At 41.0% G+C, this 19,771-nt stretch overlaps 2 protein-coding genes across 3 annotated transcripts in view; both read left to right on the forward strand.

Moving 5' to 3' along the window:
- Positions 1-850: 850 nt before the first annotated feature.
- LOC120022600 (phosphatidylserine synthase 1-like) lies at positions 851-11,892 on the forward strand. Its single transcript, XM_038966572.1, has 13 exons — positions 851-1,078; positions 2,144-2,235; positions 2,521-2,565; positions 2,675-2,799; positions 6,092-6,250; positions 6,558-6,709; positions 7,209-7,350; positions 7,692-7,804; positions 8,030-8,095; positions 8,651-8,750; positions 9,003-9,071; positions 9,198-9,264; positions 10,976-11,892. The coding sequence occupies exons 1-13, from the start codon at positions 900-902 to the stop codon at positions 11,065-11,067; spliced, it is 1,401 nt and encodes a 466-aa protein (XP_038822500.1). The 5' UTR covers positions 851-899; the 3' UTR covers positions 11,068-11,892.
- A 1,777-nt stretch (positions 11,893-13,669) lies between these two features.
- Positions 13,670-19,771, forward strand: part of LOC120022148 (nuclear pore complex protein Nup153-like) — a 30,177-nt gene continuing 24,075 nt past the window's right edge. For both annotated transcript variants that reach the window (XM_038966005.1, XM_038966006.1), the window contains exon 1: positions 13,670-13,774. In XM_038966005.1, coding sequence (XP_038821933.1) covers positions 13,697-13,774 — 78 coding nt within the window. In that variant the 5' untranslated portion in view covers positions 13,670-13,696. The remainder of the gene's footprint in view (positions 13,775-19,771) is intronic.

Consider the following 19,771-nt stretch of genomic DNA (forward strand, 5'->3'; position numbering starts at 1 on the left):
GGCATCAGTGGAATACTGAAGGGTGATGATACCCACAGTCATTGACAGTAATGAGGTACATCTGACACTGCTGGATACAGGTTGAAGCGATGGAGATCTGTTGAAATAACACAAGAGTACATTGTGACATGAGAAGGGTGTACATTAAATATATGCAGCTAACTGGAATAAAATATCACTCAAGTCACACGTTGTTTAGCCACTATATGTATTATTTGAGCTTGACTGGTGGAGAATGTTGTTGTGTAGAGAAGCAATAGATAAAACAATGATTGAGGGGCATGTTTCATTGAGCTAATGGCTAGCTAGGTAGCTAACGCTAGCTAGCTAGCTTGCATAGAACAATCATACGGGCAGACAGAAATAGTAGTTTTTGCAAGTACAAAATGGATGAAACCATGCAATAAATTACAGAAAATGGGTCAAAACATGAATATGTCCGCTGAGCAGACGTAAAAACAACAATAGATAGCGCCAATGTCAGTCTACTCACGTGTGCGCTCTCACGGAAGTATTATGGAAGCGTCCTCTCCAAGGGATGTTCCAAAATACGCATACAGCAGGGGAATTAGCTAGTTCAACCTAAAACAATCTACGAAGGACCAATAAAGAAAACTCCCTTGTCCTTTCATTGTGAATGTCTGGTGTTATAAATATTAAAATAGAAACTCTTTCTAAAGGAAGATTGCAGTGGAATTCATTGGGAGTGTTGGTATTGGAATGTGCATTCCTACTACAGCCCTATAGTTTGTTGAGTTGATTGGCCGTTTTCAGGTTTGTTCAGTCCTCTCTCCGCCCATCCCTAGTCCTCATCAATTTATTTACAGGCAGATCAACCTGTTCTGTCGAGAACTGCTGACACAGGGAATTTTGTGGAAGAAACTCCTTATCCCTCAACCATGGCGCCTGCTTTGGGGTCCCATAAATTAAGCAAGGATGATGTGAATGACATGTTACACTTTCGGATGATTAACGAGCAACAAGTGGAGGGCATCAGCATTAACTTTTTCTACAAGCCTCACACTCTCACGCTTTTGACGTTCACTGTGGCTAGCTTGATGTACTTCGTCTTTTCCAGGTAACCCAATAGCCGTTGACAGCTCATTTGACTTGCCGGTAGGCCTAGTGGTTGTACTAACATGGCTTAGCTATCTAACCCAAGTGTAAACCTAAATTGTATAATTAAACTACAGATGATTAGACATTTAAAGGGGCAATATGCAGTTGCTACATCCATTTTTGGACTTATAAATTAATGATATGTACCCATTGATTCTTGAAGAATATAAGTTATAAATGCTTAATGAGCTTAGTTCAACTGTTATACCCCATCAGAACCCAAAAGATAAGCTTGTTTTACTCCAATGTTTGTAAACAAAGTAAATGTAAACAAACACTATATAGACTCAAAACATGGGTAAAAGTATACTTCTGATATCATGGATGGTCAATCCTTGCATCCATAGCTCTGTTGATGAATTTGAGAGTGGTTTAATTTCTCCAGCCCCATCTCTCAGCTTTTTACTGAAACAGGGCTGTGGAAAACACATTGTTATTGTTTCAACTGCTGATTCCATTTTTTAAGGTCCAATGCAGCAGTGTTTTAGTTCAAAAGCATTGGTGGGTAGCAATTTCTCAAGCAATAATTTTTCTACGACTGTCTGGGAGTGGTCTGAGTGGGGAGGGGAAAACTGAAAACAAGCTGTTATTGGCAGAGAGGTTTGGAACTCTCTTTCATATTGGTCTATGACATGATTTACGGCCTGGTGTTGTCACCCAGGCAGGCCAAAACTCCATCCCACCAAAACAGGCTGAAATTTCAGCAGCTCTTTTCAAACAGCTTTCACACTAAAATTATCATAATTTTCAGAATTTCACAGAATCATTCCAACCTCAGTGTGGAAATATATATAAAACACAGGGAAATCTCGTTTTTGATTGCACTGGGCCTTTAATGTTATTTATTGTAATAATATATACAATGCTGGAAATGCAATAATCGAACAGAAACTTTATTAAATGTCACATTTGAATGTCACATTTACTGTATCATAGTAAACCTCACTTTATGCTCTGAAAATAATGTAAAAATTGCAAATCTCAGCCAATGCTTTTTGACATCAAACCCTGCTCTCTTTTCCAGGGATGATGCAGATGTTGACAACAACTTTCGAGTGGGTTTCGTGTTGGTTGTCTCCTTCTTCCTCGTCATCAGTGTCCTGGCCTTCCCCAATGGTAGTTACTCAATGTCACTGCCTTGTACTTGTCAATAACCCAGACCAGCACCTGGTAGAAAGGGTGTGTCTGAATGTTGATGGGTGGGAGGAATGTTGTTCTAGTGTAGATCAATGGTCACATAATAGACATTCAGGTCTTTCTGGTTTTGACTGTGCGAGTGAATGGGGCACCTACTGCTAGTGGTTATGCTACGTTAACTTTTGAACTGCAGTATATGAGGGTTTTGGTCGATCCACTCTGATAATGGTAGATACGTGTAAATGCGTTATTTATCCACTTCAGGTCCATTCACAAGACCACATCCTGTAATTTGGCGCATGGTATTTGGTGAGTAGTCCTACTGCAGAGTACAACAAGTCACATCGTCAGTGGAGCACCTCTATGGAACCATGTCCATGGAACTCCGCTCTGATTGGTTCCTTCCTGTTGTTGTCAGGTCTGAGTGTTCTGTACTTCCTGTTCCTGGTCTTCCTCATCTTCCTGAACTGGGCCCAGGTGAAGAGGCTCATGTACTGGGTGGACCCCAACCTACGCTACGCTACCCGTGAGACTGATGTCATGGTGAGTCATTATGATCTCGGTATGCTACAGTATCCACCTCATGCCAGACACCATATTTGGGAGTAGGGTGAAGTTGCCCTAGTCGCTGATTAAGTGATCATAGTTTGAGTTTGGTTTCTCTACTCCACTCTACTCTCTACTCCACCCTATGTGTTTATGGCATCCAATTAAATTTGTGCAGGTAATACCAGCTTTCTGTAAGAGGGTGAACCATAAGACGTTGAGGACAGAGCTACCACTTAGCCTATAAGATTAGTCAGCGTTGGGTTAAACGATTGGCATCAGCCTGCTCTGCTCATGCTGGATACTGTTGCCATGTATAAGGGACAGTTTCACAAAACATTATTAGTAAAACTGGTATTGTTAAATATTGATAACTTCTCATCATTCAAAAGCTGTGAGATAAAGAAAATGAAATCGCTGTTACACTTCAAATAACATTTCATTTATCAAATGCTTCATAAACAATTGGTTTTGACTATCAGTGAAGTTGTTACTTACGGGCCGTTCCCAACAATGCAGGGAGAAATAATAGAAAAATTATAACGAGGAATAAATTCACAATGAGTAAGGATAACTTGGCTACATACACGGAGTACCAGTACAGAGACCATGTGCAGGGGTACGAGGTAATTGAGGTAGATATAGTTAGGGAAAAAGTGACAAGGCAACAGGATAGATAATAAACTGTAGCAGCAGCGTATGTGATGAGTTGAGTTAGTGCAAAATGGGTCAATGCACATAGTCCGGGTAGCTATTTGGTTAACTATTTAACCAGTGGTGGGAAAAGTACACAATTGTCATACTTGAGTAAAAGTAAAGGTACCTTAGTAGAAAATGACTTAAGTGAAAGACACCAAGTAAAATACTGGGATGATGGTGTTGATATGAGCCATGACCAGCCTTTCAAAGAATTTCATTTCTACAAATGAGAGTGTTATGGGGTGATCGTCCTTTAGACAGGTTACCTTGTTATTCTTGAGCACAAGGACTATGGTGGTCTGCTTGAAACATAGGAATACAGACTGGTTCATGGAGAGGTTGAAAATGTCAGTGAAGACACTTGCCAGCTTGTCAGCTCATGCGCTGAGTATGCGTCCTGGTAATCCGTCTGTGAATGTTAACCAGCAGCATACCAACCATCCTACTACTGGCTTGCCTCTGAAGCTAAGTAGGGTTGGTCCTGGTCAGTCCCTGGATGGGAGACCAGATGCTGCTGGAAGTGGTGTTGGAGTGCCAGTAGGAGGCACTCTTTCCTCTGGTCTAAAAATAAACAAGTCCCAATTCCCCAGGGCAGTGATTGGGGTCATTGCCCTGTGTAGAGGGCTGTCTTTCGGATGGGACGTTAAATGGGTGTCCTGACTCTCTGTGGTCACTAAAGATCCCAAGGCACTTATTGTAAGAGTAGGGGTGTTAACCCCAGTGTCCTGGCTACATTTTCAATCTGGCCATCATGCCTACCTAATCATCCCCAGCTTCCAATTGGCTCATTCATCTCCCCTGCAACAATTCCCCAGGTTGTTGATGTAAATGAAAATGTGTTCTCAGTCAACTTAAATACTTAACTAAGGGCTACGGAGAGTGTGACCACTCAATCGTCTGGATCAGCTGGTGCTCTCATACATGGTTAAGTGTTGCTTGCCTCGAAGCAAGCACAGAAGAAATTTAGCTCATCTGGTAGGTCTCCGTCACTGGACAGCTCGTGGCTGGGTTTCCCTTTGTAATCTGTGATAGTTTGCAAGCCCTGCCACATCTGACGACAGTCTGAGCCGGTGTAGTAGGATTTGATCTTGGTCCTTTATTTACGCTTTGCCTGTTTGATGGTTCGTCGGAGGGCATAGCGGGATTTCTTGTAAGTGTCCGAATTAGTGTCCCGCTCCTTGCAATCAGCAGCCATAGCCTTTAGCGCAGTGCGGTTGTTGCCTGTAATCCTTGGCTTCTGTCTGAGATATATACGTATGGTCACTGTGGGGACGACGTCATCCATGCACTTATTAATGAAGCCGGTGACTGATGTGGCAAACTCCTCAAAGTTACCGGATGAATCCTGGAAAATATTCCATTCTCTGCTAGCGAAACAGTCCTGTAGATTAGTATCCGTTTCATCGGACCACTTTCGTGGAGTGTGGAGTAAAGGTGATCTAGAGTTTTTTTTTTTTGCCTCTGGTGACATGCTGATAGAAATGAGGTAAAATGGATTTCAGTTTTCCTGCATTAAAGCCACCGGCCACTAGGAGCGCCGCCTATGGGTGAGCATTCTCTTGTTTGCTTATGGACATATACGGCTCGTTGAGTGCGGTTTTAGTGCCAGCATCAGTTTGTGGTGGTAAATAGACAGCTACGAAAAATATAGTTGGAAACACTCTTGGTAAATAGTGTGGTCTATAGCTTATCATGAGGTATTCTAACTCAGGTGAGCAAAACCTCTAGACTTCCTTAATATTAGAGATTGCGCTCCAGCTGTTGTTTACAAAGAGACACACCCCCTCCTCTGAGCTTCCTCGACGCCATCGTTCTGTCCTACCGATGTATAGAAAAACATTTATTTATATATACAATTTCCTTTTTCAGCCACGACTCTGAGAAACATAGGATATTACAGTTCTTCAGATCACGTTGATAGGATAGTCTCATACTGAGTTTATTCTTCAGTGATTGCACGTTCACCAATAAAACGGAGGGTAGAGGTGATTTATCCGCGCTCCGGCGTAGTCTCGTCAGGTATCCCGCAGGCCGGCCTCTATGGCGCCGTCTTCTCCTTCTTCGAGTGTCGGTATTTGGTCCTGGTCCGCAATAATCAATATCTCTTTCGCCTCCGACTCATTGAAGTAGAAGTCCTCGCCCAAATCAAGGTTAGTAATGGCTGTTCTGATGTCCAGAAGCTCTTTTCGGTCATAGGAAACAATGGCAGAAACATTAAGTGCAAAAAAAGTAACGATCTATGCAAAAAAATACACAAAATAGCGCAATTGGTCAGGAGCCCGTAAAACGCCTGCTATTCCCTCCAGCGTCATTCAGCATGAATTTGCACTATCATAGTCTCGCAAAGGCCTTCCTTACAAATCTATTTGACTCAACTATACGTGAGCAAAGCCTGGGCATCCAAGGCTAGCATCATCATGACTCACCATACTGCTGAGCCACCACTGTCTTGTTACGTGTCTCATCTGCCTCTTCTGTGTCCGTGTCTTACCTGGCTCTTCTGTGTCGGTGTCTTACCTGGCTCTTCTGTGTCCGTGTCTTACCTGGCTCTTCCGTGTCCGTGTGTTACCTGGCCTTTCTCCCCCTGCAGGAATATGCAGTGAACTGTCACGTGATCACCTGGGAGCGGATCCTGAGCCACTTTGACATCTTTGCGTTTGGGCATTTCGGGGGCTGGGCCATGAAGGCAATGCTCATCCGCAGCTACGCCCTCTGCTGGACCATCAGCATCACCTGGGAGCTCACTGAGGTAAATAAAAGGCGCAAGGAAGTCTGTGTCTGCTTCCCAAATGACACCCTATTCCCTGTACAGTGCACTTATTTTGAGCAGAGCAACGGCCTTGGTCAAAAGCAGTGCACTATAAAGGGAATAGGGTGATGTTTGGGACACGTGTCTTTGTGAAGTGCTGCTCGATTTCCATCAACAGATCCCATTTTGGTTTCAAACAGTATTTGGGCTCTGATTGATTTTGAAATATTCTATTGCATTGGCACATTTTGAGTCAGTTTGTAACTCCCCATTCACCTTTGTCTCTATCTGTCTCTCCCTCCCTCAGCTGTTCTTCATGCACCTGCTGCCTAACTTTGCTGAGTGCTGGTGGGACCAGTTGATCCTGGACATCCTCCTGTGTAATGGAGGGGGCATCTGGTTGGGCATGACTGTGTGTCGCTTCCTGGAGATGCGGACCTACCAATGGGCCAGCATCAAGTAAGTTCTCCTCCTATTGGTTTCCTCCCTTCTCCTGTAGTGTCATGACAGATTTTAATTTAACTAGGCAAGTCAGTTAAGAACATTAAGAACAAATTCTTATTTACAATGACGGCCTACCCCGGTCAAACCCGGAAGACGCTGGGCCAATTGTGCGCCGCCCTGTGGGACTCCCAATCACGGTCGGATGTGATATAGCCTGGATTCGAACCAGGGACTGTAGCGATGCCTCTTGCCTTAGACCACTGCGCCACTCGGGAGCCCAGATGACACAATACAGTTCACCATTCCCAATTAAAATACATTTATTCTATGGAATTGCTGCCTGCTCTGATTTAGTGCATGTGTGCTTTCTCATCAATGTATGTCTCTTAATGCCTGTACAGTATCTCTGTGTTTAACCTTGTGTGCCTAACTGTCTGTCAACACCCATCGGTGTTATTTCCCAGTGTGTAAGTGTATGCCTCTCTGTATATCTGTATCTATGCTGTGTCTTCAGAGACATCCACACGACCACAGGGAAGCTGAAGCGGGTTGTGCTCCAGTTCACCCCAGCAAGCTGGACCTACGTACGGTGGTTAGACCCCAAGTCCTCCTTCCAGAGGGTGGCAGGGATCTACGTCTTTATGATTCTCTGGCAGGTGAGCTCTACCCTCTGACCTGGAAATGATACATAGTATTTAGTGCCAGGGTTAGAAGTCAGAATCCAGTTTTATGTAGTTACTCTGTGTATATTGACTTGAAAGTAATTTGTGATTGAACTCTTTTGGGAAACAAATGGAGTTAAACTATTTACAAAAATTTGTGTTTTTTTTTTTGTAGTTGAGCAGTTGGTATGTTTTCTATGATCCTACTACATACCTGAAGGTTATGGGGTAGATTGTATGATATCTAAGCTGTGTGTACAGTGATGTTTTAATATACATGTTGCTGTACTACGACTTTACTTCCTGTCTGTCTTTACTTCCTTTCCTCTAAACAGCTGACTGAGTTGAACACGTTCTTCCTGAAGCACATCTTCGTGTTCCAGGCGTCTCACGCTCTCAGCTGGTGCCGGATTCTCCTTCTTGGAATCATCACAGCCCCTACTGTACGGTAGGGACCCTTTCCACCATGCCACTCCACACGTGTACTCTACATTCTAGAGGCAGAAGGGAATTATGACAGTTAGACACGTGCAGTCTCTTTTTGTATAGATGGAATTGAGTTGGAAGAAGTTTTAAATGATTTCTGTAAACCCTTCTGTTTATCTTGATGACAGTCGTTGTAGTGATGGCTGTAGATAAACTGTATTGAATGTTTGTCTTCCTGTTCTCTCAGACAGTATTATGCATATCTGACAGACACACAGTGCAAACGAGTGGGAACACAATGCTGGATGTTTGGGTGAGTCTTTCCTGTATCCTCTAGTGTCCATTTCCTGCTGTTGCTGAACTCCACTCTAATCTTGGGACCACGTCATTGACAAACGTCTCAGAAATGCTGTGGATGGCAAATTGGGTCACGTCCAATTTTGTTCAAAATATTGATGCTGACCTCATCGCTGTCCCAAGCTGGTGATTGCCCCGACTAGGCTTTGGTAACCATGGGGACCAGACTTACTTTCTCTTGCTCTCTCACTATAAAATACAAAACAATGAGGCCCTTATATGCCCCTGGCTTCACCCCTTCAATATTATAAGCTCAGCGAAAGTCTAAGTACCCTCTGCAGTCTGGTGACTAAAATTAAGGAGGAAATGTATTGTAATGTATTGTATTCTGTGATTTTATTTTTTTGTGTGTCTTAACATAGTGTGATTAACAAAAAGATGGGGCCATTGTTTAATAAAAAACATATAGATATTTTCTAATAGATAATACCTGTTGTAAAATGTAATTATTGTTAGAGGTGAATGTTTGTTGGTGGTCAGTGTCTGTTAATGGTCTCTATCTAACCCACAGGGCCATAGCCTTCCTGGAGGCCCTGGCGTGCGTCAAGTTTGGACAGGACGTGTTCTCCAAAACACAAGCTCGGTCTGTGTTCCAGTGGCTTCTGTGTGTGGTAAGGGCTGTGTGTGTGTCTCTCTATCTCGCTCTCGCGCTGTGTGTGTGTGTGTGCATGTGTGCGCATGTGTTAACCTCAAACATTTCTCCCTGCTTCAATTACCATACCTCAAGTGTCCATAACAATGACATGTTATTTAGACTGTAATACCATTGGTATGCTCTGACATGTGACTGCTATGTGGGTGGTACTGTAAGTGCTCCCATTGTGTTGTCAGTGCTCTCTACATATCTCTCTCTCTCTCTGTAGGCTTTAATCACACTTCTCTGTCTGTATGGGATGGTGCGGTATGAGCAGAAGTATGAGCCTGAGTTAAAGGTAAGTCTGCAGCCAGTTTCCAGTCTATTGTACAGAAAGGCAATGTCGGCCTTTGTCTAGTGTAGTTTTGTCTTTCTAATTGTTATTTTTGCCTCTAACTGACTATCAAGAACCATCTTTTTCTAGAGCGTCTCTGAGAGTGATGATGGCAACCTAAAAGAGTTATATGGTTACAGCCCTGATGACATTACAGGTAAGCGTTCGACTTAAGTTGAATGAGGTCTTTTTATATAGAAAATATACGGAAGTTTACATATACTTAGGTTGGAGTCATTAAAACTCGTTTTTCAACCACTCCACAAATTTCTTGTTAACAAACTATAGTTTTGGCAAGTCGGTTAGGACATCTACTTTGTGCATGACACAAGTAATATTTCCAACAATTGTTTACAGACAGATTATTTCACTTATAATTCACTGTATCACAATTCCAGTGGGTCAGAAGTTAACATACACTAAGTTGACTGTGCCTTTAAACAGCTTGGGAAATTCCAGAAAATGATGTCATGGCGTTAGAAGCTTCTGATAGGCTAATTGACATCGTTTGAGTCAATTGGTGTACCTGTGGATGTATTTCAAGGCCTACCTTCAAACTCAGTGCCTCTTTGCTTGACATCATGTGAAAATCAAAAGAAATCAGCCAACACCTCAGAAAAAAAATTGTAGACCTTCGTAAGTCTGGTTCATCCTTGGGAGCAATTTCCAAACGCCTGAAGGTACCACGTTCATCTGTACAAACAATGGTACGCAAGTATAAACACCATGGGACCATGCAGCCGTCATACCGCTCAGGAAGGAGACGCGTTCTGTCTCCTAGAGATGAACGTACTTTGGTGCGAAAAGTGCAAATCAATCCCAGAACAACAGCAAAGGACCTTGTGAAGATGCTGGAGGAAACGGGTACAAAAGTATCTATATCCACAGTAAAACGAGTCCTATATCGACAACCTGAAAGGCCGCTCAGCAAGGAAGAAGCCACGCCTCCAAAACCACCATAAAAAAAGCCAGACTACGGTTTGCAACTGCACATGGGGACAAATATCATACTTTTTGGAGTAATGTCCTCTGGTCTGATGAAACAAAAATAGAACAGTTTGTCCATAATGACCATCGTTATGTTTGGAGGAAAAAGGGGGAAGCGTGCAAGTTGCAGAACACCATCCCAACTGTGAAGCACAGGGGTGGCAGCATCATGTTGTGGGGGTGCTTTGCTGCAGGAGGGACTGGTGCACTTCACAAAATAGCTGGCATCATGAGGATGGAAAATTATGTGGATATACTGAAGTTGCATCTCAAGACATCAGTCAGGAAGTTAAAGCTTGGTTGCAAATGGGTCTTCCAAATGGACAATGACCCCACGCATACTAGTTGTGGCAAACTTACTTTGTTGTCCTTAAGCCAAGGTATTGGAGTGGCCATCACAAAGCCCTGACCTCAATCCTTTAGAACATTTGTGGGCAGAACTGAAAAAGTGTGTGCGAGCAAGGAGGCCTACAAACCTGACTCAGTTACACCAGCTCTGTCAGGAGGAATGGGTCAAAATTCACACAACTTATTGTGGGAAGCTTGTGGAAGGCTACCCAAAACGTTTGACGCAAGTTAAACAATTTATTGGCAATGCTACCAAATACTAATTGAGTATGTAAACTTCTGACCCACTGGGAATGTGATGAAAGAAATATTAGCTGAAATAAATCATTCTCTACTATTATTCTGACATTTCACATTCTTAAAATAAAGTGGTGATCCTAACTGACCTAAGACAGGTAATTTTTACTAGGATTAAATGTCAGGAATTGTGAACAACTGAGTTTAAATGTATTTGGCTAAGGTGTATGTAAACTTCCGACATCAATTGTATATGTTTGTCAAGGAGCATATTTCCTATATGTATCCTCTTGTAGGTGAGAGAGACTCTCGGAATAACTCAGCCAGCCCATCTAAACAAGGGAGAGGCTCTGCGAGAACCAAAGCTGTCAATGGACACGAAGATTAAAAGCAATGAGAGCCAAAGAAGGGACTACGGTACATCCCTAATGCACCCAACAACTCTGTGGGGAGATTGAAGGAAGAGAATTTGGGTAAGGAGGTTCAAGAGGTGGGGATATTACATTGGTTGAAAAGTGGTTGAAGAACAATGACGAGATAAATGAAGCATAAACTGAATGGAAAAGGCTGAGCAGAGAGCTTTACTACATTTACATCAGTAATTTAGCAGATGCTCTTACCCAGAGCAACCCCCCCACTTCACTGTGTTTGTGAGATCAACAACCAATCAACAAAAGTTGCATTTACCACTTGATGAGGAGGCACCAACTGTTGAGTTTACAATCTTCAAAGAATTTACTGAACACCAAGGTGTACCGAATGCATTTTTACTCTTCCCACTCTTTTGTTCAAATGATGACCATAAATATTACAGGATGGATTTTATTTAACTTACGTGAAGCTAAAGCCTGAATGTTTTAGATGCCTGGTTTCCCTTTTCCGTATTCAGAGTTTATTATTGATAATTATTTTAACTCAATCAGTTCAAGCTATATATTGAAAGTCAGAGTTCACATTTTTCTATGAGAATTTAAAAGATCATTTCAGTTCATTTTTACAACTGACTAGTATTGAAATGGAGTTGGTCTCAATCCTGTTTGGACAGATCTGTTTTTAAGATAATTCCAGGCCTTAAATGTTTAAAATGTTGATTATGTCATGATGACCCACTTTGTTTACGTGAGTGTGTGAAAGGTAATATGATTAACCATTGTTTTTATACAAGCATTAAGAGTGCATTTGTTTTGTATGAATTATGTGAACTGCATACTGTTGCAAGATAATTTATATGAATATATCTTTCTAATAAATATTTAAAACAGGACAAGAATTGTTTTTGTTTTGTGGTCTTTTGTGTACAAACAATTTCTACCAGTAGGTGGCAGCAGAGAATCATTCTTACCAAAAAAAATTGAATTAAATTGTTGTGTCAGTCAAATTACACTATGACAAAAGAATGCATGCATACACATGTTTTGAAGGTTTGATTCTAGTGCAACTGTTTGTATTCATCAATGGTGGAAAAAGTACCAAATTGTCATACTTTAGTAAAAGTAAAGATACCTTAATAGAAAATGACTCAAGTGAAAGTCACTCAGTAAAATACTACTTGGTTTTAAATATAATTAAGTATCAAAAGTAATTCTGTATATTAAGCAAACCGGACTAAACTATTTTTTTTTTTTTTTTTTTTTTTTACATTAACAGATTAGCAGGGGCACACTCAATGCTCTCTTGAACAATTTTCCTGTCCTGCTTGGCATTCAAAATGTAACAAATACTTTAAAGTGTCAGGGAAAATGTATGGAATGAAAAGTACATTTTCTTTAAGAATGCAGTGAAGTAAAAATTGTCAAAAATATAAATAGTAAAGTACAGATTCCCCCAAAAAACGACTTAAGTAGTACTTTAAAGTATTTTTACTGAAGTACTTTACGCAACTGGTATTTATTTATTTTTCACTGGGAAATGTAGGTCACATGTTTGATATTTATGTAAAAAAATAATATTACACATCAATACAGGGACATTCCTGTGAATACAATGAATAAATAAAATAAAACACCAGGCGTGGACATAATTTAGATGTGACAAGGCAATGATACATTAACAGACATTCAGAGACATGACCTCTAATTTTTCCAACTTTATAAAATTGTAACAGTTCAATGAAGAAAAAAAACTACTAAATAAGGAATTTTCCTACCCCTGTTTACATTTGTGAATATAATTATTTGGCCAAGACAATAATAATGTTAATAAAATAGTTATGATTGGCATTACAAGGATAAGCATAATGCCATTTAACATCATCAAAGGTAAACATAGGTAATTTGAGATTTTATACACAACCACAGTTTACTGGAATGGTGGCATGAAAAAACTAAATGCTCTATAGATTCAGAATCAGAGGAACAAAAAACACAAGGCACTTTGTCAAATTTGAACCTTTTGTACAATAAGTCCTTAACAGGCTAGATGGAAGAAAAGATTTTAAAATAAGTTTCTTTAACTTTTGGGATAACTGGACAATTAAGGTAAAAGGTAGTTGCTTTTGACCATAGCATGGGTTGGCCACTTCCATAGCAATATATTGAATTATAATCACCAAAAATTACTTAACTGACAATTGTATCCACTTATTGTTGATTTTTGTTTTTCCAAAAGGTTCAAGTCATTCATTTGTAAACTTGGAAAAGTGGGAACAACCTGACAATATAACAAAGTGTTCTGAATAAGTCCAAGTAAATGAAGTGGAATTGCTTTGCAAACCTTAATATATTCTCTCTGAGTAATATTAACCTGAAATTGACCAATAAAGTCATCAAACGGCAGAAACTCCCCTGTGTTGTCTAACAAATCACATACAAAATTAATACCCTTGTCAAACCAAAGGCCATGAAAATTGACATTATTGGCATAGGCGCACCAGCGTGATTAATGCCTAAACTACATTTCCCATAGTTCTCATTTACGTGAAGCTTCCTTGCATGGTGGTATGTTGGAGGACTGAGCGCGCTAAACTCTAGGATATGACAGGACAACTATCTGGCGGCTAGTTGAGATTCGATCTAGCCATGGCGGCCACGGGTGGAGGGAAAATTAGAAGCAGAAGATATCATATCGCTTCTAAACCTTACGCCAAAAGCAAACAGGTAAATGAAATTACCATATCTGTATGGATGTTCCACATTGAAGGATAGCATGTAGTTTGTTAACAGTTGTCTTTTCGCTCTTGTGTTATTGTTTTCTTTGAGACATTTTGTGCGGCCTAGTCTTAGCGCTCATGGCCTCCACGCTGTGTCAAGCTAGCTAACTAGCTAATTTAGCAAAGTGATATACATTTTGCTGGTTCGGGGAACAAGCTAATATTACCAGCCAATATCTGTTAACAGGTGTGTATCTTTTTAAGACAGTTACTGTAAGACTAACGGCAGTCATGCTTATTTAACACGCTGTCGTGTAGAAATATTGAACTTTATTAGCTTAGACGTAACACTGGCTTCTTGTCAAGTTTGCGTACCTGCTGCGTAGCTATGCACTAGCAAGTAGTTATCTATGTTATGATGCTAACAGCTAGCGAAATGTACAAGCTAGGTATCTTTTGTTAGCTTTTCATTGTCTCGCTGCCAACGTCATTGTCATGTAACGTTCGCTATGGCATATCATATCAGTTCTTTGTGGCTTACATTATCTAACTTTAATCATGAAAGTATTTAACTATATACTTTCTATGTTTTTAAATACAGTCGACAGTGGGGTATATTTCCGTTTCTTAGCCGTTTAGCTAGATACTAGTTGCTAGCTATCGTTAATATGTAGTGCGCACTGTGATAGTTAACGAGTTCGGTAATTAATAATTAAAGTTTTGTTTTAAGTCAACCCACATGGTTGACCACTAGCTAAGCAAGTAACGTTAGAGGCTAGTTAACGTTACGACATGGTAACAATCTAACGTTACAAAGCAAAGGCAACACAAATACAATCAGTAAACTAACGTTAACTGTCAACATTAGTCCGTGATGGTAGCTATTCAGTCTGTTACTATATTTCTTGAAATCAAGGCAATATTATGAACTGGTTTTGTTCATTTCGAAAGGGGCATAAATGTGAGGCGTTGTGGAAACGTAACCAGTCGTAGCCTAGTGAGAACACACCACAAGAAAGGCGGGATACATATGCACTGAGCAGGGTCACTCGAGCCCTCTACGTTAGTCGTCCTGCTTGCTAGTTGTAGGCGATTTTTGTTGTTGTTGTGTAGCTACAGTTAGAAATTCGAATATCTGTGAGTAGTAGCTAACTTGTACTGCGCTGTTCTTGATATTTATATAACTACCTAGCTAATTTCTTATTTATCTAGCTAGATAACGGCAGTGAACTGCAAAAATTAACGTTACTGGGATTTATTGGACTGCTCATCTGATTTTGTGATTTTTGCAGCTAAATTAAATACAGGTCCCACTTATTTGACTTGCAACCAGTCTGTTGGATGGGATTTTAGAATGACTGGTCATGGTTGTCCATGTTGTTTAGAACAGGGTCATTCTAAGTCATATCATTATCCAGATTTTCAGGACCATTAAATACCTTGACATGAAATCCCACAGGAGGGTTTCATTGTCTTCAATACATGTCAGTAAATGTCTATATATATTTTCAGATGACAGGGACAATGCACCATTTAGGAGTTTCCTATAAATTAATTGTCCCTGTGCAAAGACGGGGACTGCTACATTGTAGTGATGCATTGATATGACATTTTTGACCGATATGATATCTGATATTTTCCTTGCCAAAAAAACGATACAGATATTTACATTTGTAGCCTCCTTTTAAGCATTCTAGTACAGTTAAATAGGTAACACATGGATGCAGCGGTCTAAGACACTGCATCTCAGTGCAAGAGGTTGCTACAGTCCCTGGTTCGAATACAGGCTGTATCACATCCGGCTGTGATTGGGAGTCCCATAGGGTGGTGCACAATTGGCCCCGCGTTGTCCGGGTTTGGCCGGGGTAGGCCGTCATTGGAAATAAGAATTTGTCAACGCGCTAGTGTTATTTGACCTGAATATGACTGCACGTCACATAATAATTTAACGTGTTCATACATTTTCTACGTAGTTATTACACATTGATTGCGCTATCACTCGTATTTCATGTCACAACGATTCATCAATATTTATGCCATAATGCTGGTAAAGTTGTCTCGAGCACCTGCAGTGATGGTCATAAATAAAAGCTAGCTAGCTCATGGATGCAAACAATGTTCTTCCCCTAAAACATAGCAAAACAACATCTGTAGCTGTAGTTAGCTAACTATATAGATAGGTGTCATCTAAAATAACCCTAATTTATAAGACGGTTATTTGATTAATGGTGGTCGGACCCATCTGTGAAGCTAGCCATAATAAGGATTAGCCACAATAGTGGACTTCGTGGTTAGCCTTCAAAATAAAAGTATGTCATTGACAGTGATGCCAATGAATACAAATAGTAGAATTATGCCATAATTGAATAGATCATGCTAAATGAGGTTGTAATGTTCTATAAAATCAACAAAAGACAATGATTTGTTAATTTGACAAATCTGTTAATCTCACTGATGTATTATACTTTAGAATTGCATTGGGGGCATACTTATTTCACTGTGCAGCCTTACCCGATGTCATTGATCCACAATCCATAGGTATCAGTCTACTCAGTGACACCCAGAGAACATTAGCGTCGTAGCTCTTATTGCGGGTCTCTGAAACAACTGTGAATTGAGCCACATTTTTTGTCAACCTATGTGTATTGAACACTATTCCCGAGGATAAACAATACTGCGTGGATGTTTTGGGGTCTGATAACTCTGAGGACATGGGGAAAATGTCTTGGGTATTGAGTAGACTGATACCCCATTTCATTGATCCCCAATCCTTAGGTAAAGCTGTATAGTGCAATATGAATGTCAATACACGCAATAGGCTGACTGGTGAGGTGATTTCACACTGTCGCTGTCCCGCGATAAGAGCTACAACGCTAATATTTGCGTAAACTTCACAGTTGTGTTCTGTGGGTGGCACCGAGTAGACTGATACCCCATTTCATTACTTCACATTCCAACTTTTTTTTTTTTACATTATCTAGTCTAAATATTGCATTATTCCACCAATTGTAGTAACCGTCTGCATGACTGTCAATGACATACCTTTATTTTGAAGGCAAACTGCAAATTTCACTTTTGTGGCTAGCTTCTCAACCCGGTCCGGTCGAGCCTTACTAGCCAGATTAAGCTAATTGGCTGCTTATAACGTTAGCTTTTGGCAACAAGGTTAAGTGGCTGGCTAGCTATTTCTTTTTTTAAATGAATTTCAATAGGCGAACAACAAGTGGCTACCTAGCTAATACTTAGTCACAAGGATTCCATAATCATTGCTAATGAAAATGACTAGTTTCTATTGGTCATTTGTTTTCAAGCTGGTTGTATTGGTGCTAGCTAGGTACTCCAGAAGTTGTGGTCGAACAAAAAATGCTTTATTACCAGCGCGGTATTGTAAACACATCGTTCATGGTTGGTGTTTGCTTTTTTGCAGACTTTTGTACAGCTTTGACAGTGCTCCTGATAGTAGTGGTGGTGCTTGGCTTGCACGTGCAAATTCAGAACACACAACATTCTATGATAGAGCTGTGTTATTTGGTGTGTATCTTTTTTGAAACGCAAAGACCCGAACGATGTTCCATAGTATGTCGTGAAGCTAATAGTAGTGATGCTATTACTGTGTAACTCTGGTAGGGCAACGTGTACCGGTGCTCAACCAGTCGGCGAAAGCGAACATCACACATGACAGAGAACGGTTGATTGTCAAGGGCAATGAATTACATTATCTTGGCGTTAATGAATTTTGCCTTTGAGTTGTCTCGCTGAAATTTTCTTACTCTTTCAAATGACTGCTCGACTTGTTGACTGCTCGATCCACACAGCAGACATTCTGGGTTAGGTTAGGAATGCTGTGTGCCACGTGTAGCGCAAAATTTTGCGCGGCGTCATTACGTCATGTACCATGTTATATAGGTATGCATGTCAGCTTTGACATCGGGCCGATACCGATGTTGACATTTTTAGCAAATATCGTCCGATTCCAATATGTTCACCGATATATTGTGCATCCCTGCTAGATTGGTCATTGGAAAGTGAAAGCAGAGAGTCTGCCAGCAGTAATAATAAAGAGCATGTATAGGCCAAAGCAAACTAGTGGAATATTTGACTTGGAGTTCACTCTAGACCAGTGAACTCAAACTTCCAGTTGAGGTTTTGTTTGTGCTTGTTTGGGCCTACATGTCAGCTGATTATTCCATTTGTGTCATTGGACCCCACAAGCATAAATTCTCTCCTATCAACTGGGAAATGCTTGAGGGAAGCAGTAGACCTATTCACTTTTAATTGTAAACGTTTGGAATGGTGTCATCACAGCAGCTTTTTTCAGGTTACTGGAGGGGAAAACACAAGCGCGAAATCACTAATAAATAATTTGGGTTGCGGGGGAATTTCCAGTAAACCCACTCTCACTTTGTCTGCCATATTGAACTGTGGTGGACCAACCATGTAGCTTCTCTTAACTTTACAGATAGATTGGGCTTCCCTTGACAGTGCATGACCTCCCTTGTAGATTACCCCCCCCCCCCCCCCCCCCCCCCACCTTTGGTACTGATATAGGAAGGCCTAGTAGTCTTGTTTAAGTGTTCTCTAGTCAGGAAGTGAGTCATGGAGCTAACCACCCCTAGCTCAGGGGCATATTGTGGTGTTGTAGGCTCTTCCAGTCATATAGGAAATCATAAACATTTCGTTTGTGTGGCGCTGTGAGCTAGTGTTGACAGAGGGTTTGGAATCTGGCAGCTTTAGTAGTGGTCCTTAATTATGAGTTATGGTTGTGCTGGCACATGTAACTGGACAGATGCAAGTTCAACTGCTGCTCTGTATTACTGTGCGGTGGTTTGAAATGCACACAGAACTTGGCCTTTTTTTGTATTTGGAATGCCTACAGTCAGTCAGACACATTGTCCAGTTTGTTGTATAGGCTAGCAGCTCTTTGGTTCACTTGAACGTCATCTGTCAATTGTACACCGCCAGACCCTATTCACCCTCATCTCACTGTTTCAACCCCACACAGAAGTGCTTCCTGGGAGAACAATAAGAGCAGCATTCTGGCACGGTCCTGTGGTCTCATGGCCCTATTCACAGGGGAAATGCAGCGTCCTTAAATCCGTAGAATCACAAGAGCTGCGTTCAAAGGCCTGCGAGCTCGAACTGGCCCTCTGAGAGGCTGGGCCTGGTACATAGGTTAGACTTATCTAGAGTGATTGTTTACACTGGTCCGTGCTTGGTTAAACACTGTGGATTTAGTGTGGACAGGTTGAATAGCAGATGCGCTGCGCGACTGGTGCTTTTTACAGTTAAAGCAGAAGTGGAGTGGAGGATATGGTCGTTATCAGGAGTAGAAAGCTACCAAAAGAGTAGACTAGCCGATGTACATGTGAAGTGGTGCTAGCAACATCATCTTGTCCTCTGTTTTGCTCTATACTGCTGCAACAAAAATTTGCCCAGGCTTGAGGTTTCTGCAGAACCATTCTAAAAATACATTTTAGTGTAGTTAATGGAGCTGGGTAGCACTTAGGGACTATCTTGTATTGTGATATTGGTTTAAAGACAGGAAGCATGTCCCTCGAAACTCGTTGATAGGCTTAGATCTACTGTAGAAGATGGGTGTACTGTTACTGCATTATTAACTCCAGTACCAGGTCTGTGCTGCATCAGACTCCTGTCTGGCCCACTGTTCATTAGTCAAGTTTCCATTGACCCAGGTTTATTTGACAAAGCAATGTCGCAGAAAAATATAAATAAATTTGCGACATGTGTAATGGAAACGGCAGCTACAGGAGAAATGTTCTGAAGATCAACAACATTTTTATCTGTTCGACGGGGTGGGTTTTTCTTTTGTCAAACTTACTTGCGACAAATGATTGTCGAATAATTGAGAAGGTATACTGGGCACAATGTTATCAAAGCTCCAGTCTCTACATTTAATTCTAAATGCCTACTGCTTGCTTAATCTTTCAAGAATGCCTGACTTGCTTCGCCTTGCTTTTCTGGTTGGCTGTGCGCAAGTTTCACC

Source organism: Salvelinus namaycush, chromosome 27, assembly GCF_016432855.1.
Source record: "Salvelinus namaycush isolate Seneca chromosome 27, SaNama_1.0, whole genome shotgun sequence".
NCBI lineage: Eukaryota > Metazoa > Chordata > Actinopteri > Salmoniformes > Salmonidae > Salvelinus > Salvelinus namaycush.

What these genes read in the sequence shown, in the direction of transcription:
- LOC120022600 (XM_038966572.1), top strand. Translation starts at nt 900, where the DNA reads ATGGCGCCTGCTTTGGGGTCCCATAAATTAAGCAAGGATGATGTGAAT. An exon ending in ATGTACTTCGTCTTTTCCAG is followed by an intron (nt 1,079 to 2,143) that starts GTAACCCAATAG and finishes TCTCTTTTCCAG; the next exon opens with GGATGATGCAGATGTTGACA. An exon ending in TCTTTATGATTCTCTGGCAG is followed by an intron (nt 7,351 to 7,691) that starts GTGAGCTCTACC and finishes TCCTCTAAACAG; the next exon opens with CTGACTGAGTTGAACACGTT.